General features: G+C 55.9%; 1 protein-coding gene across 1 annotated transcript in view; it reads left to right on the top strand.

Annotated features, from left to right (window-relative positions):
- Positions 1 to 26,591, top strand: part of sspo (SCO-spondin) — a 67,248-nt gene that overhangs the window by 13,723 nt on the left and 26,934 nt on the right. Inside the window, 51 exon segments of the mRNA XM_047024158.1 lie at positions 395 to 522; positions 1,438 to 1,547; positions 1,636 to 1,785; positions 2,151 to 2,244; positions 2,582 to 2,982; positions 3,751 to 3,990; positions 4,157 to 4,330; positions 5,647 to 5,871; positions 6,027 to 6,149; positions 6,244 to 6,341; positions 6,487 to 6,709; positions 6,813 to 6,965; positions 7,177 to 7,314; positions 7,509 to 7,691; positions 9,684 to 9,834; positions 9,952 to 10,111; positions 10,390 to 10,444; positions 10,876 to 10,974; positions 11,268 to 11,644; positions 12,824 to 12,969; positions 13,163 to 13,311; positions 13,461 to 13,678; positions 14,013 to 14,034; positions 15,051 to 15,171; positions 15,265 to 15,478; positions 15,729 to 15,870; positions 16,088 to 16,264; positions 16,361 to 16,564; positions 16,791 to 16,940; positions 17,027 to 17,188; positions 17,589 to 17,753; positions 18,274 to 18,465; positions 18,650 to 18,772; positions 18,859 to 18,988; positions 20,764 to 20,889; positions 21,034 to 21,137; positions 21,359 to 21,547; positions 21,654 to 21,824; positions 21,935 to 22,190; positions 22,687 to 22,733; positions 23,201 to 23,371; positions 23,591 to 23,725; positions 23,912 to 24,048; positions 24,279 to 24,373; positions 24,442 to 24,491; positions 24,598 to 24,768; positions 24,935 to 25,105; positions 25,232 to 25,311; positions 25,786 to 25,955; positions 26,189 to 26,235; positions 26,312 to 26,512. Coding sequence (XP_046880114.1) covers positions 395 to 522; positions 1,438 to 1,547; positions 1,636 to 1,785; positions 2,151 to 2,244; positions 2,582 to 2,982; positions 3,751 to 3,990; positions 4,157 to 4,330; positions 5,647 to 5,871; positions 6,027 to 6,149; positions 6,244 to 6,341; positions 6,487 to 6,709; positions 6,813 to 6,965; positions 7,177 to 7,314; positions 7,509 to 7,691; positions 9,684 to 9,834; positions 9,952 to 10,111; positions 10,390 to 10,444; positions 10,876 to 10,974; positions 11,268 to 11,644; positions 12,824 to 12,969; positions 13,163 to 13,311; positions 13,461 to 13,678; positions 14,013 to 14,034; positions 15,051 to 15,171; positions 15,265 to 15,478; positions 15,729 to 15,870; positions 16,088 to 16,264; positions 16,361 to 16,564; positions 16,791 to 16,940; positions 17,027 to 17,188; positions 17,589 to 17,753; positions 18,274 to 18,465; positions 18,650 to 18,772; positions 18,859 to 18,988; positions 20,764 to 20,889; positions 21,034 to 21,137; positions 21,359 to 21,547; positions 21,654 to 21,824; positions 21,935 to 22,190; positions 22,687 to 22,733; positions 23,201 to 23,371; positions 23,591 to 23,725; positions 23,912 to 24,048; positions 24,279 to 24,373; positions 24,442 to 24,491; positions 24,598 to 24,768; positions 24,935 to 25,105; positions 25,232 to 25,311; positions 25,786 to 25,955; positions 26,189 to 26,235; positions 26,312 to 26,512 — 7,918 coding nt within the window.

Here is a 26,591-nt window from a genome sequence, read left to right on the forward strand (position 1 = left end):
TGTGTCCTGTGTGCCCTGTGACCTGTGACCTGTGTGCCCTGTGACCTGTGTGCCCTGTGCCCTGTGACCTGTGTGCCCTGTGACCTGTGTGCCCTGTGCCCTGTGACCTGTGTGCCCTGTGACCTGTGACCTGTGTGCCCTGTGACCTGTGTGCCCTGTGACCTGTGACCTGTGTGCCCTGTGACCTGTGACCTGTGTGCCCTGTGACCTGTGTGCCCTGTGACCTGTGACCTGTGTGCCCTGTGACCTGTGTCCTGTGTGCCCTGTGACCTGTGTGCCCTGTGACCTGTGACCTGTGTGCCCTGTGACCTGTGACCTGTGTGCCCTGTGACCTGTGTGCCCTGTGACCTGTGACCTGTGTGCCCTGTGACCTGTGTCCTGTGCCGTGCCCCAGCTGAACCCGTCCAGGGTGGCGTGGGCCCGCAGAAGGTGTGGGCTCCTCAGCCAGCAGCTGTTCTCTCCCTGCCACCCAGAGGTGCCCTACCAGCAGCACTACGACTGGTGTGTGTTCGACGCCTGTGGGTGAGTAGCTCTGTAGCTCCTATAGCCCCACACAGTACCTACCACACCTACTGTCCTGTAGTGTTACACAGTACCTACCACACCTACTGTCCTGTAGCCCTACACAGTACCTACCACACCTACTGTCCTGTAGTGTTACACAGTACCTACCACACCTACTGTCCTGTAGCCCCACACAGTACCTACCACACCTACTGTCCTGTAGCCCTACACAGTACCTACCACACCTACTGTCCTGTAGTGTTACACAGTACCTACCACACCTACTGTCCTGTAGCCCTACACAGTACCTACCACACCTACTGTCCTGTAGTGTTACACAGTACCTACCACACCTACTGTCCTGTAGCCCCACACAGTACCTACCACACCTACTGTCCTGTAGCCCCACACAGTACCTACCACACCTACTGTCCTGTAGCCCTACACAGTACCTACCACACCTACTGTCCTGTAGTGTTACACAGTACCTACCACACCCCTACTGTCCTGTAGCCCTACACAGTACCTACCACACCTACTGTCCTGTAGTGTTACACAGTACCTACCACACCTACTGTCCTGTAGCCCCACACAGTACCTACCACACCTACTGTCCTGTAGCCCCACACAGTACCTACCACACCTACTGTTCTGTAGCCCCACACAGTACCTACCACACCTATTGTCCTGTAGTGTTACACAGTACCTACCACACCTACTGTCCTGTAGCCCTACACAGTACCTACCACACCTACTATCCTGTAGCCCCACACAGTACCTACCACACCTACTGTCCTGTAGCCCCACACAGTACCTACCACACCTGCTGTCCTGTAGTGTTACTGTCAACAACCATCAACCCTGTATGCTGATCACTCATCCTCTGTGTGTGTGTGTGTGTGTGTCTGTGTGCGTGTGTGTGTGTGTGTGTAGGTGTGACTCTGGAGGGGACTGTGAGTGTCTGTGCACGGCCCTGGCAGCCTATGCTGAGGAGTGTAACAGCCGAGGCGTCTACATCAGATGGAGGAGCCAGGACCTCTGTCGTACGTCCACACACACTACACACACTACACACACTACACACACTAACACACACTACACACCCTCACCTGTTGTTCCTCCTGTGTGCAGCCCTGCAGTGTGAACAGGGCCAGGTGTATGAGGCCTGTGGGCCAGCCTGCTCCCCCTCCTGTCCCTGCACCCCCTCCAGCCCTGACTCCCCCTGCAGCGCCCTCTCCTGCCTGGAGGGCTGCTACTGCCCCGCAGGGACCGTGCGCCACGGTACGTGGAACACAGCTGGTTACCTCCCTCCTGCGTGTTCATAGCGCCCACACGCACCATGGAAGAGCTGCTGTTCAGTGGTGTGGCTGCTGTTCAGTGGTCTGGCTGCTGTTCAGTGGTCTGGCTGCTGTTCAGTGGCCCAACTGCTGTTCAGTGGTGTGGCTGCTGTTCAGTGGTGTGGCTGCTGTTCAGTGGTGTGGCTGGTTAAAGCAGAGTTTGTAAAGTCAGACGACCTGGGCTTGCTTCAAGAAACAAATTTAAGAAGATTACTACAACAATGAATAAGACAGTGAATATGAATGTGAATCAGATGAACAGTAGTGTGGTCCCTCTGTCCGGGCCTGACTCAGTGTCTCCCCCTGCAGGTGAAAGCTGCATTACGCCCTCCCTCTGCCCCTGCGACTGGGAAGGATCCCTGTACCCCCCTGGGACAACCCTCACACAGCACTGCCAGAACTGGTCAGGACCTGCTCTCCTCCTCTCTCTCCATTCCTCTCTCTCCCCCCTCTCCTCTTTCCTTCTCCTCTCTCCTCCTCCCCTCCCCTCCCCTCCTCTCTCCTCTACTCTCCTTTCTCCTCCTCGCTCTCCATTCCTCTCTCTCCCCCCTCTCCTCTCCTCTTTCCTCCTCCTCTCTCTCTTCTCCTCTCTCCCCCTCCCCTCCCCTCCTCTCTCCTCTCTCTCCTCTCCTCTCTCCTCCCTTCTCTATCCTCCTCCTCTCCCCTCCTTTCTCTCCTCCTCCTCTCTCCTCCCTCCTCTATCCTCCTCTCCTCTCATCCCCTGTCCCCTCCCTCCCCAGCTCGTGTGTGGAGGGCTTGTGGCGGTGCGAGGGCCCCCCCTGCCCGCCCCCCTCCCCCTGCCCTGGGTTCCAGTGTGCTGGGGGCGGTCGCTGCATCCCCTCTCAGTGGGCGTGCGACAACGAGGACGACTGTGGGGACGGTTCTGATGAGCTGTGTCTGACCAGCTGCGCTCCGGGACAGTTCCGCTGTGGGGGCGGGGCATGTGTGGACCACGCCCGGCGCTGCGACGGACACCCCGACTGTCTCGACCGCTCGGACGAGGAGCTCTGCGGGGCCCCCCCCACGGGGGCGCTGTGCCCCACGGGGGACTTCCAGTGTGCCAGCGGGCGCTGCCTGGATGCCGGGCGCGTGTGTGATGGCCGGCTGGACTGTGGCTTTGCTGACGGGTCTGATGAGCGAGGTGTGGGAGAGAGATGAGCGAGTGGGTGTTACCCGTGTGTGATGGCCGGCTGGACTGTGGCTTTGCTGACGGGTCTGATGAGCGAGGTGTGGGAGAGAGATGAGCGAGTGGGTGTTACCCGTGTGTGATGGCCGGCTGGACTGTGGCTTTGCTGACGGGTCTGATGAGCGAGGTGTGGGAGAGAGATGAGCGAGTGGGTGTTACCTGTGTGTGTGGGTGTATGTGTTACTGGTGTGTGTGTTTGTGTATGTGTGTGCTAGATGTGTGTGTGGCATATGTAGTGTTGTCACAATACCAACATGATGACTTTGACACAATACTGCCATAAATATCTCGATACCAAAACAAGGCAAAAACACTACTGTTATCTCAAACATATTTAATATAATGCTTTGGGTGAATACTCGATTATGATTGGTCTGGGTGAATACTCGATTCTGATTGGCAGCATAGGGTGTCCATTATTTACTGATTATCAACACCTACTACTAGTCCCAGTGAAACTGTCTGTTTACCGTATAAAAAAAAAATATATTCTTGAAGCCTTCTGCCTTGCTCCATGGTATATTCGTAGACTAGCTTACGTTTGTTGTGCCTGATAGCCAGGAAAGGAAAAAATGGTCGCAATGACGACAAATCACATTGATCATGTCACCAAATACTGACTTCCCATCTCTGGTTCTATATGTGTGTGTGTGTGTGTGTGTGTGTGTGTGTGTGTGTGTGTGTGTGTGTGTGTGTGTGTGTGTGTGTGTGTGTGTGCTGCAGACTGTGGGGTGCTGTGTGGGCCAGGGGAGTTCCAGTGTGTGGGTGGACCCTGCATCCCCTACCTGCTCCGCTGTGACGGCCGTGATCACTGTGGGGATCTGAGCGACGAGGCGGGCTGCGTGTGTGAGCGCGGGCAGCTGCAGTGCCCTGGGGAGCAGCGCTGTGTCCCAGCAGACAGACTGTGTGACGGCCACAGGGACTGCTCCTCCGGCACCGACGAGGCTGTCTGCCCTACCAACGGTACGTCCCAGAATGCTTTGCTGTGCTCAACACGGTACCCTGGATACCACGGTACCCTGGTACCCTGGTGGGACCTTCTCTGAGTTAGGATGGAACTGGCAGGAAAAAGCTTCATATAAGGTAACATATAGGCACAGTGCTCACTGTGCGTGTGTGTGTGTGACAGCGACCTGCAGGCCAGGCCAGTTCCCCTGCAGCGACGGCAGCTGTGTGTCTGGCTCCAGGCTGTGTGACGGTGTGGCCGACTGTCGCCACGGCGAGGACGAGGACCGGGCCAACTGCCACACCGTCACCACGGCAACGCCCCCCTCAACGCCCACCCCAACCGGCCCCACTTCTGGTGAGTCTCACAATGAGGGCAGGAATGTTGAGGGGGCAGAGCTGCTCTGCAGAATGTGGTTCCCTTTTTTCTGTCCTCTCTTCCTCTCCTCCCCTCCCCTGTCTCGTAATTGTGGGAAGGTGCATTAGTTTGACATAGTCTGGTGAGCAGCATCAGTATGACAGTCTGGTGAGCAGCATCAGTCTGGTGAGCAGCATCAGTATGACAGTCTGGTGAGCAGCATCAATCTGGTGAGCAGCATCAGTATGACAGTCTGGTGAGCAGCATCAGTCTGGTGAGCAGCATCAGTATGACAGTCTGGTGAGCAGCATTAGTCTGGTGAGCAGCATCAGTATGACAGTCTGGTGAGCAGCATCAGTATGACAGTCTGGTGAGCAGCATCAATACAGTCTGGTGAGCAGCATCAGTATGACAGTCTGGTGAGCAGCATCAGTACAGTCTGGTGAGCAGCATCAGTATGACAGTCTGAGGAGCAGCATCAGTACAGTCTGGTGAGCAGCATCAGTATGACAGTCTGGTGAGCAGCATCAGTCTGGTGAGCAGCATCAGTATGGTGAGCAGCATCAGTATGACAGTCTGGTGAGCAGCATCAGTCTGGTGAGCAGCATCAGTCTGGTGAGCAGCATCAGTCTGGAGAGCAGCATCAGTCTGGTGAGCAGCATCAGTCTGGTGAGCAGCATCAGTACAGTCTGGTGAGCAGCATCAGTATGACAGTCTGGAGAGCAGCATCAGTCTGGTGAGCAGCATCAGTCTGGTGAGCAGCATCAGTCTGGAGAGCAGCATCAGTCTGGAGAGCAGCATCAGTATGACAGTCTGGAGAGCAGCATCAGTCTGGTGAGCAGCATCAGTCTGGAGAGCAGCATCAGTCTGGAGAGCAGCATCAGTCTGGAGAGCAGCATCAGTCTGGAGAGCAGCATTAGTCTGGTGAGCAGCATCAGTCTGGTGAGCAGCATCAGTCTGGTGAGCAGCATCAGTCTGGAGAGCAGCATCAGTCTGGTGAGCAGCATCAGTCTGGAGAGCAGCATCAGTATGACAGTCTGGAGAGCAGCATCAGTCTGGAGAGCAGCATCAGTCTGGTGAGCAGCATCAGTCTGGAGAGCAGCATCAGTATGACAGTCTGGAGAGCAGCATCAGTCTGGAGAGCAGCATCAGTATGACAGTCTGGAGAGCAGCATCAGTCTGGAGAGCAGCATCAGTCTGGAGAGCAGCATCAGTCTGGTGAGCAGCATCAGTCTGGAGAGCAGCATCAGTATGACAGTCTGGAGAGCAGCATCAGTCTGGAGAGCAGCATCACTATGCCAGTCTGTCCTCCCCAGCCTGCAGGCCGTATGAGTTCAGCTGCTCCAGTGGCCAGTGTGTCCCCCGGGCCTGGCGCTGCGACGGGGAGACTGACTGCCTGGACGGGAGTGACGAGGGTGGGTGTGACTGCAGCCCCGGCCAGGTGCCCTGCCCCGGGGGAGGGGCCTGTGTGGAGCGCGGCCTGCTGTGTGACGGGACGCCTCACTGCCCTGACGCCTCCGACGAGAGCCTGGACACCTGCGGTTAGTACGGAGGGAGGGCCTCACGCTCACACACGGAGAACATGTCCTGACAGCATCACATCGACACACTCACACATCATCATGTCATCATCATCATCATTATCATCATTATCATCATCATCATCATCTTCACCCTCCTGCGTTCTCCCCCTCAGGTTCGACTCAGATCCCTCCGTGTCCAGGCAGCTTCTCCTGTGACGACCGCACGTGTGTGAACGCCTCGCGTGTGTGTGACGGCAGGCCCGACTGCCCCCGCGCCGAGGACGAACTGGTGTGCGGTGAGTCGCCACCGAATACGCAGAAAAGATCTACTTTTTGTGCATTTTTCATGCTTTATGTATTTGTTGATGTGTCTTCTTTGTGTGTGAAAAGGTAAGCACACCTCTCCTGCGCCCCCTGGTGGTAAGAACACCACGGTGACCTGTCCTGAGTTCACCTGCCTCCACGGATCCTGCCTCCCCTTCACAACGGTACCAACGCAGGGCCCGGGGTCTGTTGAGGGTTCTTCCTGGGTTCTCCTGTGTTCCAGGTGTATCTGTTGAGGGTTCTACCTGGGTTCTCCTGTGTTCCAGGTGTATCTGTTGAGGGTTCTACCTGGGTTCTCCTGTGTTCCAGGTGTGTGACGGTGTTCCAGACTGCCCTGGCTCCCCCCCGGGTGCCTCCTCAGATGAGCAGGGCTGCAGGAGCTGGGGGCCCTGGGCCCCCTGGGGCCCCTGCAGCCTGTCCTGTGGGCCAGGCTCCAGGAGCCGGAGCAGAGAGTGCCCCCCAGGGGCGGTGCTGGGGCGCTGCAGGGGGGAGGAGGCCCAGAAGCAGCAGTGCTTCCACACCTCCTGTCCAGGTGAGCATCAACTCCATCATCTTCATCACTGGCTTTAGTAACATCAGTGTTGTGGTCATCATCCTCATCCTGATCATCCATCTTTTCTGCCCTGTCTCAACAGTGGACGGCCAGTGGTTGCCGTGGGTCACCTGGTCCAACTGCTCTGGGGGGTGTGGCGGCGTGGAGGTGCGTCACCGAGGCTGCTCCCCGCCTCAGAACGGAGGCAGGGACTGCCCCCAGCTGCCCGGCGAGGCAGGCCTTGCGCTGGAGATCAGTGAGTCAGGATGAGAAGAGCTTGTCCACAAAAACAATATTTTATTCTGCATGTGTCTGACCCCTTTCTCATTTTCCCCTGTTACTCTTTACCTTCTTTCTCCATCCCTCCCTCCTTTCCTCCCTCCCTGCCTCTTTCCCTTCCTCTCTTTCTCCCTATCCCCTTTTCCTTTTCCCCTGTCACTGTTTCCCTCCCCCCCCCTCCTCCCCAGAGCCGTGTCCTCAGGACGGCTGTGCCAGTGTGTCGTGTCCTGCTGGTCTGGTGAGGCACAGCTGTGCCCCCTGCCCCGTCTCCTGCGCTCACATCAGCAGCGGCCTCGCCTGCGACCCCAGCGCCCCCTGCTTCTCTGGTGAGGGGGGGGAGGAGGGGGAGTAGAGGGGGACTGGAGGGGGAGTGGAGGGTGGGGGAGGAGGGGAGAGGGGGGTGGGGGAGGAGGGGGGCAGATCTCTCTCTGGGTTCTCCTACAAACATGTTGTAGATGTTTCATTTGTGCAACTCTAGTGCCACCTACTCTGTCTCTCCCCCCCCCCCCCCCCTCTCCAGGATGCTGGTGCCCAGAGGGCCAGGTGATGAGCCACGCCCAGCAGTGTGTGTTACCAGAGGAGTGTGTGTGTGAGGTGGGGGGTGTGCGGTACTGGCCCGGGCAGCAGGTGAAGCTGGACTGCCAGATGTGTGTGTGTGAGAGGGGCCGACCTCAGCGCTGTCAGCCCAACCCAGACTGTGCAGGTCAGTCCTCCTAGCTCTGGAGCAGACACACACCAGAACATACACCAGATCTCACACACAATCAGAAGCTGTGTGCTGACTGCGCTGTGTGCTGACTGTGCTGTGTGCTGTGTGCTGACTGTGCTGTGTGCTGTGTGCTGTGTGCTGACTGTGCTGTGTGCTGACTGTGCTGTGTGCTGACTGTGCTGTGTGCTGTGTGCTGACTGTGCTGACTGTGCTGTGTGCTGACTGTGCTGACTGTGCTGTGTGCTGTGTGCTGACTGTGCTGACTGTGCTGACTGTGCTGTGTGCTGACTGTGCTGTGTGCTGACTGTGCTGTGTGCTGACTGTGCTGTGTGCTGTGTGCTGACTGTGCTGACTGTGCTGTGTGCTGACTGTGCTGACTGTGCTGTGTGCTGACTGTGCTGTGTGCTGACTGTGCTGACTGTGCTGTGTGCTGACTGTGCTGTGTGCTGACTGTGCTGTGTGCTGACTGTGCTGACTGTGCTGACTGTGCTGTGTGCTGACTGTGCTGTGTGCTGTGTGCTGACTGTGCTGACTGTGCTGACTGTGCTGACTGTGCTGTGTGCTGACTGTGCTGTGTGCTGACTGTGCTGACTGTGCTGTGTGCTGACTGTGCTGACTGTGCTGTGTGCTGACTGTGCTGTGTGCTGACTGTGCTGACTGTGCTGTGTGCTGACTGTGCTGTGTGCTGACTGTGCTGACTGTGCTGACTGTGCTGTGTGCTGACTGTGCTGACTGTGCTGTGTGCTGACTGTGCTGTGTGCTGACTGTGCTGTGTGCTGACTGTGCTGACTGTGCTGTGTGCTGACTGTGCTGTGTGCTGACTGTGCTGACTGTGCTGTGTGCTGACTGTGCTGACTGTGCTGTGTGCTGACTGTGCTGTGTGCTGACTGTGCTGTGTGCTGACTGTGCTGACTGTGCTGACTGTGCTGTGTGCTGACTGTGCTGACTGTGCTGTGTGCTGACTGTGCTGTGTGCTGACTGTGCTGTGTGCTGACTGTGCTGACTGTGCTGTGTGCTGACTGTGCTGTGTGCTGACTGTGCTGACTGTGCTGTGTGCTGACTGTGCTGACTGTGCTGTGTGCTGACTGTGCTGTGTGCTGACTGTGCTGTGTGCTGACTGTGCTGACTGTGCTGTGTGCTGACTGTGCTGTGTGCTGACTGTGCTGTGTGCTGACTGTGCTGACTGTGCTGTGTGCTGACTGTGCTGTGTGCTGACTGTGCTGTGTGCTGACTGTGCTGTGTGCTGTGTGCTGACTGTGCTGACTGTGCTGTGTGCTGACTGTGCTGTGTGCTGACTGTGCTGACTGTGCTGTGTGCTGACTGTGCTGTGTGCTGACTGTGCTGTGTGCTGACTGTGCTGACTGTGCTGACTGTGCTGTGTGCTGACTGTGCTGTGTGCTGTGTGCTGACTGTGCTGACTGTGCTGACTGTGCTGACTGTGCTGTGTGCTGACTGTGCTGTGTGCTGACTGTGCTGTGTGCTGACTGTGCTGACTGTGCTGTGTGCTGACTGTGCTGTGTGCTGACTGTGCTGACTGTGCTGTGTGCTGACTGTGCTGACTGTGCTGTGTGCTGACTGTGCTGTGTGCTGACTGTGCTGTGTGCTGACTGTGCTGACTGTGCTGACTGTGCTGTGTGCTGACTGTGCTGACTGTGCTGTGTGCTGACTGTGCTGTGTGCTGACTGTGCTGTGTGCTGACTGTGCTGACTGTGCTGTGTGCTGACTGTGCTGTGTGCTGACTGTGCTGACTGTGCTGTGTGCTGACTGTGCTGACTGTGCTGTGTGCTGACTGTGCTGTGTGCTGACTGTGCTGTGTGCTGACTGTGCTGTGTGCTGACTGTGCTGACTGTGCTGTGTGCTGACTGTGCTGACTGTGCTGTGTGCTGACTGTGCTGTGTGCTGACTGTGCTGTGTGCTGTGTGCTGACTGCGCTGTGTGCTGACTGTGCTGACTGTGCTGTGTGCTGTGTGCTGACTGTGTCTCCAGTGCACTGCGGGTGGTCGTCCTGGTCTGAGTGGGGAGAGTGTCTGGGACCCTGTGGGGTGCAGAGTGTTCAGTGGTCATTTCGCAGCCCCAACAACCCCAGCAAGCACGGCCAGGGGGAGCTGTGCCGTGGAATCTACCGGAAGGCCCGCCGGTGAGACGGCCTTACGTGCACGCGTTTGTGATCCCCGTCCCACGAGCTGTGGACCTGGAACATGCTGTTCTCTCGTGGTGCTAAGGGGGTAACACTCGTGTGTGTGTGTGTCTCCAGCTGCCAGACAGAGCCCTGTGAGAGGTGTGTGTTCCAGGAGCGCTCCCTCACTGTCGGGGAGCGCTGGAGAGGAGGACTCTGCCAGCTGTGTGTCTGCCTACCCAACCTCACCGTGCTCTGCTCCTCCTACTGCCCCCACGCCACCAGCGGCTGCCCGCAGGTCTGTGTGTGCGTGTGTTAGCAGGACATAATGTGTGTGTGTTATCAGGACATAATGTGTGTGTGTTAGCAGGACATAATGTGTGTGTGTGTTTACCAGACTGTGTGGGTGTTCTTTTCCACCTTTCCCAGCAGTGTATAGACAGTTAATCTTGAGTAAATTTCCCGGGCAGCATATTACATTTTCAAAACCAGAACCTGCGAGTCTGTTTACCCAGGAGTCCTGCTCTTCCTGTGTCAGTCCTGCCTCCTAGCAACAGCCTGTGTTTTGGTCCCCAGGGTCAGAGTCTGATCCCAGAGGATGGACACAGATGCTGTTACTGTGCAGATCAAGGTACCTCACAACCACACACTTCACCCTCAGGGCCCGGCTCTGTTTGTGGAGCGCTCTGTTAATGATTAAACAGAGTGTTATATGTCAGGCTTGTTTTCCCGTGGTTTTGGACTGAATCTGAATCATCTTCAGACACTTGTTTTTCTGCGTTTTTGTATTGTGCATTTGAATATGTTCAGTTAGGAGAGGACAGTATGAAGGAGATGGACTGAATCATCTTTAGTTGTGACTGAATCATCTTTAGTTGTGACTGAATCATCTTTATTTGAGATTGAATCATCTTTAGTTGTGACTGAATCATCTTGAGTTGTGACTGAATCATCTTTAGTTGAGACTGAATCATCTTTAGTTGAGACTGAATCATCTTTAGTTGAGACTGAATCATCTTTAGTTGTGACAGTGTGAACATGTCAATGTTTCCTCTCCGGTAGGGGGCAACGTCACCGTGACGACAGCTGCCCCTGCCACCTCACCGGTCAGTTCCCCCCCGGTGACGCCCACCCTGCCCACGTACCCCCTGCCGCCCGCAGGTCAGTCACACCCGCCTCTGGGATTTACTCTCCCCTAGGCTTTAGCCCTGTAAGCTAACACGGTCTCATGATATTGAGGTGATGTGTGATTTTGTATTTTGTTCATACTGTACCTGTGTGTGTGTGTGTGTGTGTGTGTGTGTGTGTGTGTGGGTGTGTGTGTGAGAGAGAGAGAGCGTGTGTGAGAGAGAGAGAGCGTGTGTGAGAGAGAGAGAGCGTGTGTGAGAGAGAGAGAGAGCGTGTGTGGGAGAGAGAGAGCGTGTGTGGTCTCACATGTGTCCCTCTCTCCTCAGATGAGTGCTGGTCTCCTCTGGGTGTTCAGTCTCTCCCAGACTCCAGCTTCAGTTCCTCCTCCCACCAGCGGGGGCACCCCCCCTGGGCGGGGCGCCTGTACGGCCGTGACCCCCGGGGGGACCTGCAGGGCTGGAGCCCCGAGGCAGAGCAGTACCGCGACCTGCCCCCCGGGCCCCCCCCGGCCCACAGCCTCCCCACCCAGCCCCCCTACCTGCAGCTGGATCTGCTGGGGACATACAACATCACGGGGGTGCTGCTCCAGGGAGGGGGGGCGGCGGACGCCTTCGTGTCCAGCTTCTACCTGCAGTTCAGCCCTGACGCCAAGCACTGGCACACCTACCAGGAGCTGGTCACGGAGCAGAGCCCCAGGGCCAAGGTACCGCCAGAGCCCGTCTACGGACAGCCTGCCCACTCCTGTGTAAGGAGAGCCTGTCCACTCCCTATTAAGCCCCATTGGACCGAAGGTTGTTGCAGTTCCACCAGAGTTCCACTGGGAGTGATTGTGGTCGATTGCAAAATGAATGGGAGTCTGCGGAGCTAAACGGCTAAATTTATCTCTTTCACCTGATTGTCGTTGAGAAATCTCAGATTAGTTTGTAGTTTTTGCATGTTCAACATGAATTACAGGTCGAAAGTTGAATGAACGAGTACTTATGTCCTTTCGATTTCTTACAGGATGAGTCGTTGTTGCCCGTAACACGCTAGCATTCTGCTAATGAATACTAATTGGTTAGTGAAGGACTGATTATGATGATGGCATCCAAAGCAGAACCAGAATGTCAGAGCATTAGCAACATTAGCAACCACATTAGCAAGCCAAACTCTTTCTAGCATGTGTATTGACAGGGAGAGCCTGTCAGCTGTGTTGTCGATGCCTTGAGAGAAAAAAGGAAGAGACCAGAGCTTGCCGTAAAGCAGCAGCTCTGGTCATACGATGTGTATGACGTCATTGACCTTTTAAAGGATTTTTAAGACAGAAAAGCGACTTAAAAAAATCTGACACCCAGCAGTGTGTATTTTTTGGGCCTCCCCTTTTGAATTCAACATTCAAATGTCTAGACAAAAAATTATATCCTGAGAAAAGTGGATTTTGAGGGGTATAGCTCCATAGACCCTCTTTAATTCTGCACTGGACCGTCAGCGCCCTCATATGGAACTAGGGTGGAACTGCAACCAGTTCAGAACCCGTAAGTTTCCATAGAGTGGCAGTTCTCCCCATATTAGACATTCTCTGGTACCACACTGCTGTTAGTCTGCTGTCTGGAGGTCAGGGTCTTCTTCTGCTGTGTGGAGGTCAGGGTCTTCTTCTGCTGTGTGGAGGTCAGGGTCTTCTTCTGCTGTGTGGAGGTCAGGGTCTTCTTCTGCTGTCTGGAGGTCAGGGTCTTCTTCTGCTGTGTGGAGGTCAGGGTCTTCTTCTGCTGTCTGGAGGTCAGGGTCTTCTTCTGCTGTGTGGAGGTCAGGGTCTTCTTCTGCTGTCTGGAGGTCAGGGTCTTCTTCTGCTGTCTGACCTCACCGTAGGCTCTGCCCACAACCACTCACCCGTTCCTCTGTCTAGGTGTTCCTGGGTAACCATGACGACCGTGGTGTGGTGGAGGTCCGTCTGGACAGAATGGTGGCGGCGAGGTTTGTGCGCGTGCTGCCTCACGACTTCCAGAACGGCATCTACCTCCGCCTGGAGCTCATGGGCTGTGGAGACGGTGAGTTAGGTCCTGTCCATGACGCTGGTGACCTTAAAGAGAACTGAATCTTCCTGAAGCTTTAACAACTCTCCCTCTTTCTTTTCATCTCCCTCTCCTTCTCCCTGCCTCCCTCTCACCCCCCTCTCTCTCTTTATCCCTTTCTGACTCTCTACTTCCCCCTCCCCTCTCCCCCGTCCAGCCTACCGCTGGTTGAGCACCCCCCTCCCCCCCGTCTCCCCCCCGGGGCCCTGCAGGGGGGGGCAGTTCCGCTGTGGGAACGGCCGCTGTGTTCCTGGGGGCCCCCAGGGGGTGCTGTGTGACGGGGTCAACAACTGTGGAGACGGCACTGACGAGCTGCACTGTGGTGAGGCCACTACACACAGCTACACACAGCCACATGCAACCCCAATATGTTTTCATAACTTTTGGGGGAAAAGATGTTTTGAACCCTGCTTGAGAGGCCTGTGTTAGCTGTTCCTGTGTTTACCAGCTGGTGGTCTCTGTCCTCCTCAGGGACCCAGCCCTCGCCCACGCCCTCGCCCCGGGGCTGTCCTAGGGGGCAGTACTCCTGCCCTCCACCAGGGGGCTGCATCAGCGGCTCGCTGCGCTGCGACGGGGTGGCCCACTGCCCCCGCGGGGAGGATGAGGAGGGCTGCCAGGGGCTCATCACCCCCCGCCCCGCCCCCCTCAGGACCCCCTCCATGGCCGCTGTCACCCACGCCACGCCCACGGTGAGGCGCCCTGCTGTCAGAGTCATATTTATATGATTTATAATAAACAGTGATGATATGGATAGTGGTGTATTAGTGATTTATAATAAACAGTGATGATATGGATAGTGGTGTGTTAGTGATTTATAATAAACAGTGATGATATGGATAGTGGTGTATTAGTGATTTAGCGGATACTTCAGTCCAAAGCGATGTGCAGGGGATTCGAACCTGAAAGCTGTTGATGGTGCAGATAACTGAGCTGTACCCACACACATTTCATTTATTTAGCGGATGCTTTTATCTGTGTGTGTAAACAGCAAACTGTCACAGTGTGTGTTGTGTGTGTTCACAGCAAGGAGGGCCTGGACACAGAGGTGAGCTTGACTGAGAATAGTCTCTGCTTCTCTCTTCTCTCCTCTCTCCTCCTCTCTCCTCTCTCCTCCTCTCTCTTCCTCTCTGCTCTTCTCTCCTCTCTCCTCTCTCCTCCTCTCTCCTCCTCTCTCCTCTTCTCTCCTCTACTCCTCTCTTCTCTTCTCCTTTCCTCAGCTTCTGAATCATCTGTGACCAACAGGTAAATACTACTTCTTTAGAACTGTGCATGTGTGTGTCTCTGTGTGTGTGTGTCTCTGTGTGTGTGTGTCTGTGTGTGTGTCTCTGTGTGTGTGTCTCTGTGTGTGTGTCTCTGTGTGTGTGTGTCTCTGTGTGTGTGTCTCTGTGTGTGTGTCTCTGTGTGTGTGTCTCTGTGTGTGTGTCTCTCTGTGTGTGTGTCTCTGTGTGTGTGTCTCTGTGTGTGTGTCTCTGTGTGTGTGTGTCTCTGTGTGTGTGTCTCTGTGTGTGTGTGTCTCTGTGTGTGTGTCTCTGTGTGTGTGTCTCTGTGTGTGTGTGTCTCTGTGTGTGTGTCTCTGTGTGTGTGTCTCTGTGTGTGTGTCTCTGTGTGTGTGTCTCTGTGTGTGTGTGTGTCTGTGTGTGTGTCTCTGTGTGTGTGTCTCTGTGTGTGTGTCTCTGTGTGTGTGTGTGTGTCTCTGTGTGTGTGTCTCTGTGTGTGTGTGTCTCTGTGTGTGTGTGTGTGTGTGTGTGTCTCTGTGTGTGTGTCTCTGTGTGTGTGTGTCTGTGTGTGTGTCTCTGTGTGTGTGTGTCTCTGTGTGTGTGTGTGTGTCTCTGTGTGTGTGTCTCTGTGTGTGTGTGTCTCTGTGTGTGTGTGTGTGTCTCTGTGTGTGTGTCTCTGTGTGTGTGTGTCTGTGTGTGTGTCTCTGTGTGTGTGTGTGTCTCTGTGTGTGTGTGTGTGTCTCTGTGTGTGTGTCTCTGTGTGTGTGTCTGTGTGTGTGTCTGTGTGTGTGTGTCTGTGTGTGTGTCTCTGTGTGTGTGTGTCTCTGTGTGTGTGTGTGTCCAGGTGTGTGTTCGTCTCCCCTGGGTCTGGAGGACGGGAGGATTCGTTATGGTCAGCTGACCTCCTCCTCTTCCCGGGAAAACAACCCTGCTGACGCCGGACGCCTCAACATCGTACCCAACGTGTGAGTACACACACACACACACACACACACACACACACACAGAGACACACACACACAGAGACACACAGGTAACATGGTGCTGTGTGGTCTCAGCCAGGTGATGGAGCCAGGCTGGAGCCCTCTTCCAGCAGACCCCCAGCCCTACTTCCAGGTGGACCTGCTTGAGCCCACCTGGGTGTCAGGCGTGGTGACCCAGGGCGGAGAGCGCATGTGGGGCTACCTCAGCAAGTACCGGTTGGCCTTTGCTCTGGTGCCAAGCCACTTCTCCAACTACACCCAGACCAGCCGGTCTGGCAGCCTTCCCAAGGTACACCATCACCATCACAAGATTTCTCATAACAATACTGTGTTCATGTAGCAGACACTTTCATCCAGAGAGATGTACTCAGGGGCATTTGAACCTACAACCTCTTGATCTGCAGTAAAATGCTCTAACCACTGAGCTTGTTTTGGTTGTTCTTGGTGGAATCTTCTGAGGTGATATCGGTCTTGATGTTGTTGTTGTTGTGGTCAGGTGTTTGAGGTGATGTTGATGTTGTTGTTGTTGTTGTGGTCAGGTGTTTGAGGTGCGCATGGTGGGCCGCGCCCCGGTGACCCGCTGGCTGGAGCGTCTGGTCCGCGCACGCTACCTGCGCATCATCCCCCTGGAGTTCAGACACACCTTCTACCTGCGGGTGGAGGTCCTGGGCTGCAGGGGGGGTAAGCACACACACCTGGGACCTCTCACACATCCACACACCTGAGACACACTTACATCTTTCAGAAATCTGTTCTATCTAACTGAAATCTATCTGTCTTAAATCTATCTATTGTATATCTAGCTTAGATTTATGATAAACTAGGCTAGTTCCTTATTGGTTCCTGATTTGAGAGAACCTGTGATTTTGCGTTGAAAGTTTCTTCCTCTGTCTTCCAGATGAGCTGGTGACCCCCAGCAGTGTGACCACGTCTCCCCCTGGTGATGGGGTGGTGACAGTGCATGGCTGCAGGCCGGGCCAGTTTGCTTGCCGCGGGGGTAGGGAGTGTGTTCCTGTGTCTGCTCTGTGTGACGGCCGGCAGGACTGCCAGGACCACTCTGACGAGCTCAACTGTGGTAACACTGCATTTCTATTGTCTGAATCATGTAAAACCAGGGTCCCAGACAGACGGTTTCAGAGATCAGGTTTTATCCGGTCCGTCTGCCCCACAGGCACAGCCCCCACGGCAGGGTTGCCAGGGATACAGAACCACACGCTGCCCACAGGAAGTCCAGGTTTCCATAACTACACCACTGGAGCTCCGGGGCTGCACAGCACCACGCCCCAAGGTGGGCGCCCAGGCTTGGCTTCCTCTGCCAGACCGGGGCTGCAGCCCAGCACCCCGCACCCTGGACCCCCTGCCCTGCACTCCACAGGTCAGGACACCAGTACTACCAGCATGTACTAGTACTGATACTAGTACTGATACTAGTACTGATACTAGTACTGATACTAGTACTAGCCAGGTCAACTGACCTTTCTTCTGACATAACAGTAATAATACCAGCCAGGTCCAACACTAGAAGGCCTTCGGTGTGTGAAGGAGGATTTGAGTTTCTACTTCAGCTTCCCATAATGCATCAGCCTACGCTCTCTGTGCAGCGGCCTGGACCACGCCCCACGACGGGGGTCTCCCCAGGGTGCTGTGTCTGGAGGGCCAGTTCACCTGCCGGGCGGGGGGGTGTGTGGACGCCAGGCGGGTGTGTGACGGGAGAAGGGACTGTCTGGATGGCTCGGATGAAGAGCACTGTGGTACAGGTTTACATGTTTCACATATCAGCATTATCATCACCATCATTATCATCGGTGTACTGCATTTGAGGTTTGGTCTCCTCCAGGCCCCACCGCCAGCCCCAGTGTGTCCCCTACACAGCGCCCCCTGGTGCCCAGCCCCTGCTCCCACAAGCAGTTCTCCTGCCTCAGCGGGGAGTGTGTCCACCTGGACCGCAAGTGTGACCTCACCAGGGACTGTGCCGACGGCTCGGACGAGAGGAACTGTGGTAGGACACACACCTGGCCCCTGTCACACACCTGGCTCCTGTCACACACCTGATCCCTGTCACACACCTGGCCCCTGTCACACACCTGGCCCCTGTCACACACCTGGCTCCTGTCACACACCTGGCTCCTGTCACACACCTGGCTCCTGTCATACACCTGGCCCCTGTCACACACCTGGCCCCTGTCACACACCTGGCCCCTGTCACACACCTGACCCCTGTCACACACCTGGCCCCTGTCACACACCTGGCTCCTGTCACACACCTGGCCCCTGTCATACACCTGGCCCCTGTCACACACCTGGCTCCTGTCATACACCTGGCCCCTGTCACACACCTGGCCCCTGTCACACACCTGGCCCCTACTAGATGCTGATGTAGGGTGTGTTGTATTCCCCAGTGGACTGCATTATGTCAGGCTGGAGCCTGTGGAGCCGCTGCAGTGTGACCTGTGGGCTGGGCTCGCTGTTCCGCCAGAGGAGCATCCAGAGAGACGCCCTGCACGGGGGCTCCTGTGGAGGGGCGCAGTTCGACAGCAGGGCCTGCTTCCCCCAGGCCTGCCCAGGTCAGCTGGACGGCCCTGTCTGATGAAGGCTCCTCATCCCTCTCTGTCCCCATCCCTCTCTCTCCTCATCCCTCTCTGTTCCCATCTCTCTTTCCCCATCCCTCTCTCTCCTCATCCCTCTCTCTCCATCTCTCTCCTCTTCTCTCTCTTCATCTCTCTTTCCTCATCCTTCTCTCTCCTCATCCCTCTCTCTCTTCATCTCTCTCTCTCCTCATCCTTCTCTCCTCATCTCTCTCCATCTCTCTCTTCATCTCTTTCTTCTAATGGCCTACAGTCACCTCTGTCTTCAACTGTCTCTTCTTGTGGCTCACAGTCAGCATCAATCTCTCATATATCTCTCTGTCTCTCCCGTCATCCTTTTAAATCATTTTCTCCCCCCTCCACCTCTCCCTTCCTCCTCTCTCCTCCTCTCTCCCCTCCCTCTCTCTCCTCCTTCTCTCCTCCTCCTCTCCTCCTCCTCTCTCCTCCTCCTATCTCCTCCTTCTCTCCTCCTCCTCTCCTCCTCCTTCTCCTCCTCCAGTGGACGGTCAGTGGTCTGAGTGGACAGAGTGGTCCCGGTGTGATGTCATGTGTGGGGGCGGGGTCAGGAGGAGGAACCGCACCTGTTCGTCCCCGCCCCCTAAGAACGGGGGGCTGGACTGTGGGGGCATGACCCTGCAGAGCCAGAGCTGCAACAGCCAACCCTGTGGCTCCGGCACTGACACACAGACAGGTGGGAGTCATACTGGGATTCATACTGGAGTGATACTGGGAGTCATACTGGGAGTTATGCTGGGAGTCATACTGGGAGTCATACTGGGAATACTCGACAGCACCAGTATACTGGGGGTTATTGGGAATCCTGGGATGACTGAGGTTGTGTGAGTGTTCCTGGCTGACATGGTTGTGTGTTCCAGGCTGCAGTAACGGCATGGTGCTGGTGAAAGAGGGAGACTGCCAGACGGCCATGTTGGAGCCCTGCCCCCCCACATGCTCTGATCTCAGCTCCGCCCCCAACTGCTCCTCCACGTGCCTGCCTGGTACGGGGCTGGGGGGGTGTTGACAGTGTGCTGCAGTCTGGTCTGTGAGAGGACTAACAGACAGGTGTGTGTGTGTGTGTGTGCAGGCTGTCGCTGCGCGGCAGGGCTGTTCCTACAGAACGGTCGGTGTGTGAACTCCAGCCAGTGTCTGTGTCACTGGGGAGGACTCACCCTCAAGCCTGGACAGACACTCAGCAGGGAGTCCTGCCATGCATGGTGAGAACACACACACACTCAGCAGGGAGTCCTGCCATGCATGGTGAGAACACACACACACTCAGCAGGGAGTCCTGCCATGCATGGTGAGAACACACACACACTCAGCAGGGAGTCCTGCCATGCATGGTGAGAACACACACACACACTCAGCAGGGAGTCCTGCCATGCATGGTGAGAACACACACACACACTCAGCAGGGAGTCCTGCCATGCATGGTGAGAACACACACACACTCAGCAGGGAGTCCTGCCATGCATGGTGAGAACACACACACACTCAGCAGGGAGTCCTGCCATGCATGGTGAGAACACACACACACTCAGCAGGGAGTCCTGCCATGCATGGTGAGAACACACACACACTCAGCAGGGAGTCCTGCCATGCATGGTGAGAACACACACACACTCAGCAGGGAGTCCTGCCATGCATGGTGAGAACACACACACACACTCAGCAGGGAATCCTGCCATGCATGGTGAGAACACACACACACACTCAGCAGGGAGTCCTGCCATGCATGGTGAGAACACATACACACACTCAGCAGGGAGTCCTGCCATGCATGGTGAGAACACACACACACTCAGCAGGGAGTCCTGCCATGCATGGTGAGAACACACACACACTCAGCAGGGAGTCCTGCCATGCATGGTGAGAACACACACACACACTCAGCAGGGAGTCCTGCCATGCATGGTGAGAACACACACACACACTCAGCAGGGAGTCCCACCATGCATGGTGAGAACACACACACACACTCAGCAGGGAGTCCTGCCATGCATGGTGAGAACACACACACACTCAGCAGGGAGTCCTGCCATGCATGGTGAGAACACACACACACACTCAGCAGGGAGTCCTGCCATGCATGGTGAGAACACACACACACACTCAGCAGGGAGTCCTGCCATGCATGGTGAGAACACACACACACACTCAGCAGGGAGTCCCACCATGCATGGTGAGAACACACACACACACTCAGCAGGGAGTCCTGCCATGCATGGTGAGAACACACACACACTCAGCAGGGAGTCCTGCCATGCATGGTGAGAACACACACACACTCAGCAGGGAGTCCTGCCATGCATGGTGAGAACACACACACACACTCAGCAGGGAGTCCTGCCATGCATGGTGAGAACACACACACACTCAGCAGGGAGTCCTGCCATGCATGGTGAGAACACACACACACACTCAGCAGGGAGTCCTGCCATGCATGGTGAGAACACACACACACACTCAGCAGGGAGTCCTGCCATGCATGGTGAGAACACACACACACACTCAGCAGGGAGTCCTGCCATGCATGGTGAGAACACACACACACACTCAGCAGGGAGTCCTGCCATGCATGGTGAGAACACACACACACTCAGCAGGGAGTCCTGCCATGCATGGTGAGAACACACACACACTCAGCAGGGAGTCCTGCCATGCATGGTGAGAACACACACACTCAGCAGGGAGTCCCACCATGCATGGTGAGAACACACACACACACTCAGCAGGGAGTCCTGCCATGCATGGTGAGAACACACACACACTCAGCAGGGAGTCCTGCCATGCATGGTGAGAACACACACACACACTCAGCAGGGAGTCCTGCCATGCATGGTGAGAACACACACACACACTCAGCAGGGAGTCCTGCCATGCATGGTGAGAACACACACACACACACCCACACACTCAGCAGGGAGTCCTGCCACACATTTACACACACACATTTACACACTTACAGCTAACCTTTATTCCCCTACAGTGTGTGTCAACATGGCCTTGTTACATGCGACAACTCCAGCTGTGTGGCCTTTTGTGATTGGTCAGCCTGGTCGTCATGGACACCGTGTGATAGCACCTGTGGGGTTGGGATCCAGCAACGCTACAGGTGACCAATTACCTGATGACCTTTAACCCTCACCAACCCTGTCCCTGGCCTTAACCCTGCTCAGACCTGTGTGTGCGTGTGTGTGTGTGTGTGTGTGCGTGTGTGTGTTTCCAGGTCTACAGTGAGTCCACCAGGGGGCTCCAGAGTTCAGCCCTGGTCTACAGTGAGTCCACCAGGGGGCTCCAGAGTTCAGCCCTGCTCCGGAGACTCAGCAGAGGCCAGGCAGTGCTTCAGCCCCTGTCCTCCTGGTACACACACCCTGTCCTCCTGGTACACACACACACTACACACACCCTGTCCTCCTGGTACACACACACACACCCTGTCCTCCTGGTACACACACACCCTGTCCTCCTCGTACACACACACACACACACACATTACGATTATTATATGTTTAGAAGATCAGATGTAGGTTTAGATTATTGATGCTAGGTTCAGATGAGCAGTGTAACATGTGCAACGGCAGGCCCCGACCAGGAGGGGGCGCTGTGGGGAGAGTGGACCGTCTGGTCAGACTGCAGTAAGACCTGTTTCAACCACGTGGACCAGGTGGGCCTGAGGCGAAGGTTCCGGAGCTGCAACCACACACTCTCGACGCCTGGCTGTGAAGGAGACACTGAGGAGCAGGAACCCTGCAACACTGTACACTGTCCAGGTACACACACACACACACACATACTATACTTACTATGTACTCACTCACTCACACATACACAAAGTATACAACTATACTTACTGTAATACACTCCCTCTGTACCCAGTGGCGGGTGGCTGGTCAGACTGGTCCCCTTGGTCCCAGTGCTCGTCAGATTGTGACTCGGGGGTGCAGACCAGGCAGCGCTCCTGCAGTACCCCCTCCCCCCAGCATGGGGGCAGCACCTGCCCAGGACCACACATACAGACGCGGGACTGCAACTCCCACCCCTGCTCAGGTACAGGCCATGACGCAGTCCTACAGCAAACTAGTGGCAGGGGGGATTTGAACCTGGGACCTCTTGATTTGAAGTCATATGCTCTAACCACTAAGCTGTGTGTGTCCCAGGTGTGTGTCCCGAGGGCATGGTGTACTTGACGGCGCAGCAGTGTGGGGCTCAGGGCGGGGCGTGTCCCCGCGTGTGTCTGGACGTGGCGGCGGGGGAGGTGCAGTGTGCCACACGCTGCTACGACGGCTGCTACTGCGGCCCTGCCCTCTACCTGCTCAACCACACCTGCATCCCCCGCGCACTCTGCCCCTGCTACCACCGGGGGGCGCTCCACCCCGCCGGCACCACCCTGCCTGGGGACGCCTGCAACAACTGGTACTGTCTGTTGTCCAGTACTATACTATACTATTCATACAATACCATACTGCAACAACTGGTACTGTCTGTTGTCCAGTACTATACTATACTATTCATACAATACCATACTGCAACAACTGGTACTGTCTGTTGTCCAGTACTATACTATACCATACTATACTATTCATACAATACCATACTGCAACAACTGGTACTGTCTGTTGTCCAGTACTATACTATACTATTCATACAATACCATACTGCAACAACTGGTACTGTCTGTTGTCCAGTACTATACTATACTATACTATTCATACAATACCATACTGCAACAACTGGTACTGTCTGTTGTCCAGTACTATACTATACCATACTATACTATTCATACAATACCATACTGCAACAACTGGTACTGTCTGTTGTCCAGTACTATACTATGCTGTACTGCAACAACTGCTGTATGACAACGTGTTTAGAGCAACTTGAACATTGTCTGTCTCTGTGTGTTCAACAGCACCTGTCGTCACGGGGAAATGGAGTGCAGCTCGTCTCCCTGCCCTGGTGAGTGTGTTGCCACAGCAACCAGCTGAATCAGCTGACATGCTGCTTTGTCTCTCCTCTGTTTACCTCCTGTCTGTCCTACTGTTACTCCTCCTCCTGTCTGTCCTACTGTTACTCCTCCTCCTCCTGTCTGTCTTACTGTTACTCCTCCTCTGTTTACCTCCTGTCTGTCTTACTGTTACTCCTCCTCTGTTTACCTCCTGTCTGTCTTACTGTTACTCCTTCTCCTCTCTCTCCCCCCTCCTCCTGTCTGTCTTACTGTTACTCCTCCTCCTCCTCTCCCTCCTCCTCTCCCCCCTCCTCCTCCTTTCCCCCCTCCTCTCCCCTTCCGCCTCCTCTCCCCCCTCCTTTCTCCTCCTCCTTTCTCCCTCCTCCTCTCCCCCCTCCTCTATCTTCCTCCCCCCTCCTCCTCTCCCCCCTCCCCCTCTCCCCTCCTCTCTCCTCCTCCCCCCTCCTCCCTCCCCCAGTGGATTGTGGGTGGAGCAGCTGGACTCAGTGGAGCACCTGCAGTCGTACGTGTGACGTGGGCGTGAGGAGGCGGTACCGTTCAGGGACCAATCCTCCACCAGCGTTTGGGGGGCATGTCTGCAGGGGCGACAGGATTGGCCTGGACACCTGCAGCCTGGAACCATGCCAGGGTGAGAGGAAGTGATGTCATCCTTATGTGGGGAATGGTTGACCAATCAAAAGTTTGTTTTGCTAGATTAGCTTTGAAGTAAATGTGGAACAAATGTGTGTGTGTCTGGTGTGTTTGTGTGTGTGTCTGGTGTGTGTGCGTGTGTGTGTGTCTGGTGTGTGTGTGTGTGTCTGGTGTGTGTGTCTGGTGTGTGTGTGTGTGTGTGTGTGTGAGAGAGCAGGTGTGAAGGAGCCCTGGGGCCCCTGGTCAGAGTGCTCCGTGTCGTGTGGGGGAGGCTACAGGAACAGGACCAGAGGACCCTTCAGAAAACACGGCACTGCACAGCAGTTCAGCGCCTGCAGCCTGCAGCCCTGCGGTCAGTCCTCACACACATGTACACGCACACACACACACTGTATCTATATCCTTTATGTCCATGTTCAACAGAATGACTCGTAAACAAGAATTAGCTGTAGAAAAACGTTCTGGAATGACCTCAGACATACCTGTACAAATTGACCTGTGTTGGTGTGTGTGGTGTATGGTGTGTGTGTGTGCCCAGCAGCAGGAGGCGTGTGTCCGGGGGGGCAGGAGTGGAAGGTGTGTGTGATCGGACCGGTCACCTGCTCTGACCTGAGTTTGGACCGCTCCAGGAACTGTACCCCAGGGTGCCAGTGTCCCCGAGGGACCCTGCTGCAGGTCAGCCTTCACACACACACACACACACACCTCACACACACACACACACACACACACCTCACACACACACCTCACACACACACCTCACACACACACACACACACCTCACACCACACACACACACCTCACACACACACCTCACACACACACCTCACACCTCACACACACACACACCTCACACACACACACACACCTCACACACACACACACACTCTTTGTTCTCTCCCCAGGACGGAGTGTGTGTGTGGGAGTTGGAGTGTCGCTGTGATGTGGACGGGGCCCAGTATGAGCCGGGACACACCGTCCCCATAGACTGTAACAACTGGTGAGTGTGTGTAGAAGTGTGTGTGAATGTGTGTGTGTATTGTGCTGACCTGTGCTGTCCTCCACCAGTACCTGTGACTCGGGGAGGCTGGTGAACTGCACACAGTCCAGCTGTGATGGTGAGGGACCTTCAGTAGGTCAACACAGTGACCTCTTAACAACACAGTCCTCTGGTGTTGACCCCAACCTGACCTCCTCCACTCCCTCCTCCTCCTCCTCTCCCAGTGGACGGTCAGTGGTCGGCGTGGACACCGTGGGGTCAGTGTTCTGTGGCATGTGGGGCAGGTCTCCAGTCCCGGTACCGGTTCTGCTCCAGCCCGCAGCGCTCAGGCAGCGGCCTGTCCTGTCTGGGACCCGACCGGCAGGACCGCGTCTGCATGGAGGCCTCCTGCTCCCGTGAGTCACCCTGGAGGCCTGCTAGTCTGGGCTGTAGGGCTGGGCTGTAGCTCTGTAACTATCAGTACATGACTGGCAGCTTCTGTCCACCCCCTGACCTCCGCTGATGTCATGCTGACCTCCGCTGATGTCATGCTGTCCTCTGCTGATGTCATGCTGTCCTCAGGTGATGGAGGCTGGGGCCCCTGGAGCAACTGGACGGACTGTACCAAGTCCTGTGGCGGGGGGGTCCAGAGCCGGCGGCGGGAATGTGACAGGCCGGCCCCTGAGGGCCAGGGTGACTACTGTGAGGGGCTGGGGAGCGAGGTCACTTCCTGCAACACTGACCACTGCCCAGGTACGCACACCCCCGGACTCATACTCACCTTAATACAGGCATGGGGGTGTGGTAGCATTAACCTGGCTATGTACGTTCGTCTGTGTGTGTACGTGTGTGTGTACGTGTGTGTGTGTGTGTGTCCAGTGGCCCCCTGCTCTCAGGTCCCTGGAACAGCCTTCAGCAGCTGTGGCCCCTCATGTCCTCGCTCCTGCGACGACCTGGCTGTGAGTGACTGCCTCCCCCCTCTCAACCCCCTCCCCCCCGTTCCCCTCACCCCACCCCCCCTCCCCCCCGTTCCCCTCACCCCCCTCATCCACCTTCATTCCCTTCGTCCTCTGCGCCCCTCATCCACCTTCATTCCCTTCGTCCTCTGCGCCCCTCATCCACCTTCATTCCCTTCGTCCTCTGCGCCCCTCATCCACCTTCATTCCCTTCGTCCTCTGCGCCCCTCATCCACCTTCATTCCCTTCGTCCTCTGCGCCCCTCATCCACCTTCATTCCCTTCGTCCTCTGCGCCCCTCATCCACCTTCATTCCCTTCGTCCTCTGCGCCCCTCATCCACCTTCATTCCCTTCGTCCTCTGCGCCCCTCATCCACCTTCATTCCCTTCGTCCTCTGCGCCCCTCATCCTCTCCGCGACAGTGGAGGTGTTCAGTATGGGTGTTTATCAGCAGCCACATGGTGTTGTTCCCCTCCAGCACTGCGGGTGGCGCTGTGAGCCAGGCTGCTACTGCACAGGGGGGAAGGTGCTGTCTGCTAGCGGGACGTCCTGTCTGGAGAGGGAGGACTGTCCCTGCCTGGACCTCAGCACCGGGCACCGTCTGCAGCCGGGAGCCTTCACCCTCGCCCCCGACCGCTGCAACAACTGGTGAGGGACACACCTGTGTGTGTGTGTGTTTAGATGTTGGCAGAGATGGGAAGTACTGTAACTTTTTTTTCCAACTTGTTTCTGAAAATATTTTATCAACTTTTAGAAGAAGAAAAATTCAAAATATTTTTCACCCAGTTTAAAGGAGAGGAGCACAGAGAAGCCTAAAGCCACACACCTTTACCTCAACTTGTGTGTGTGTAAGAGTGTATTTTACACTGTTTTTTTTGCAGCACCTGTGAAGGAGGAAGACTGAACTGTACCAGAGACCCTTGTCCAGGTGAGGATCAGTCTACCTGAACACAGAGACACCAGGGGAGTTCTCAGTCTAACCTCCCTCCCTCCCTCCTCCCCAGTGGAGGGTGGGTGGTGTGAGTGGTCAGAGTGGACCCCCTGCTCTAAGCCGTGTGGAGCAGAGTGGGTGTCTCGCTACCGGAGCTGTGACTGTCCCCGACCCCGAGGTGGGGGCGCCCCCTGTCTGGGGGAGCAGGAGCTGCACCACGGCCTGGGCACCCAGATCCAGAGAAAGCCCTGCCCCCTGCTCACCTTCTGTCCAGGTGTGTGGAGGGGGTGGGGCTAGGGGAGGGGGCTGGGGCTAGGGGAGGGGGGTGTAAGTGTGACATCTTCACTCTAGTA

Source organism: Hypomesus transpacificus, chromosome 8, assembly GCF_021917145.1.
Source record: "Hypomesus transpacificus isolate Combined female chromosome 8, fHypTra1, whole genome shotgun sequence".
Taxonomy (NCBI): Eukaryota; Metazoa; Chordata; class Actinopteri; order Osmeriformes; family Osmeridae; genus Hypomesus; species Hypomesus transpacificus.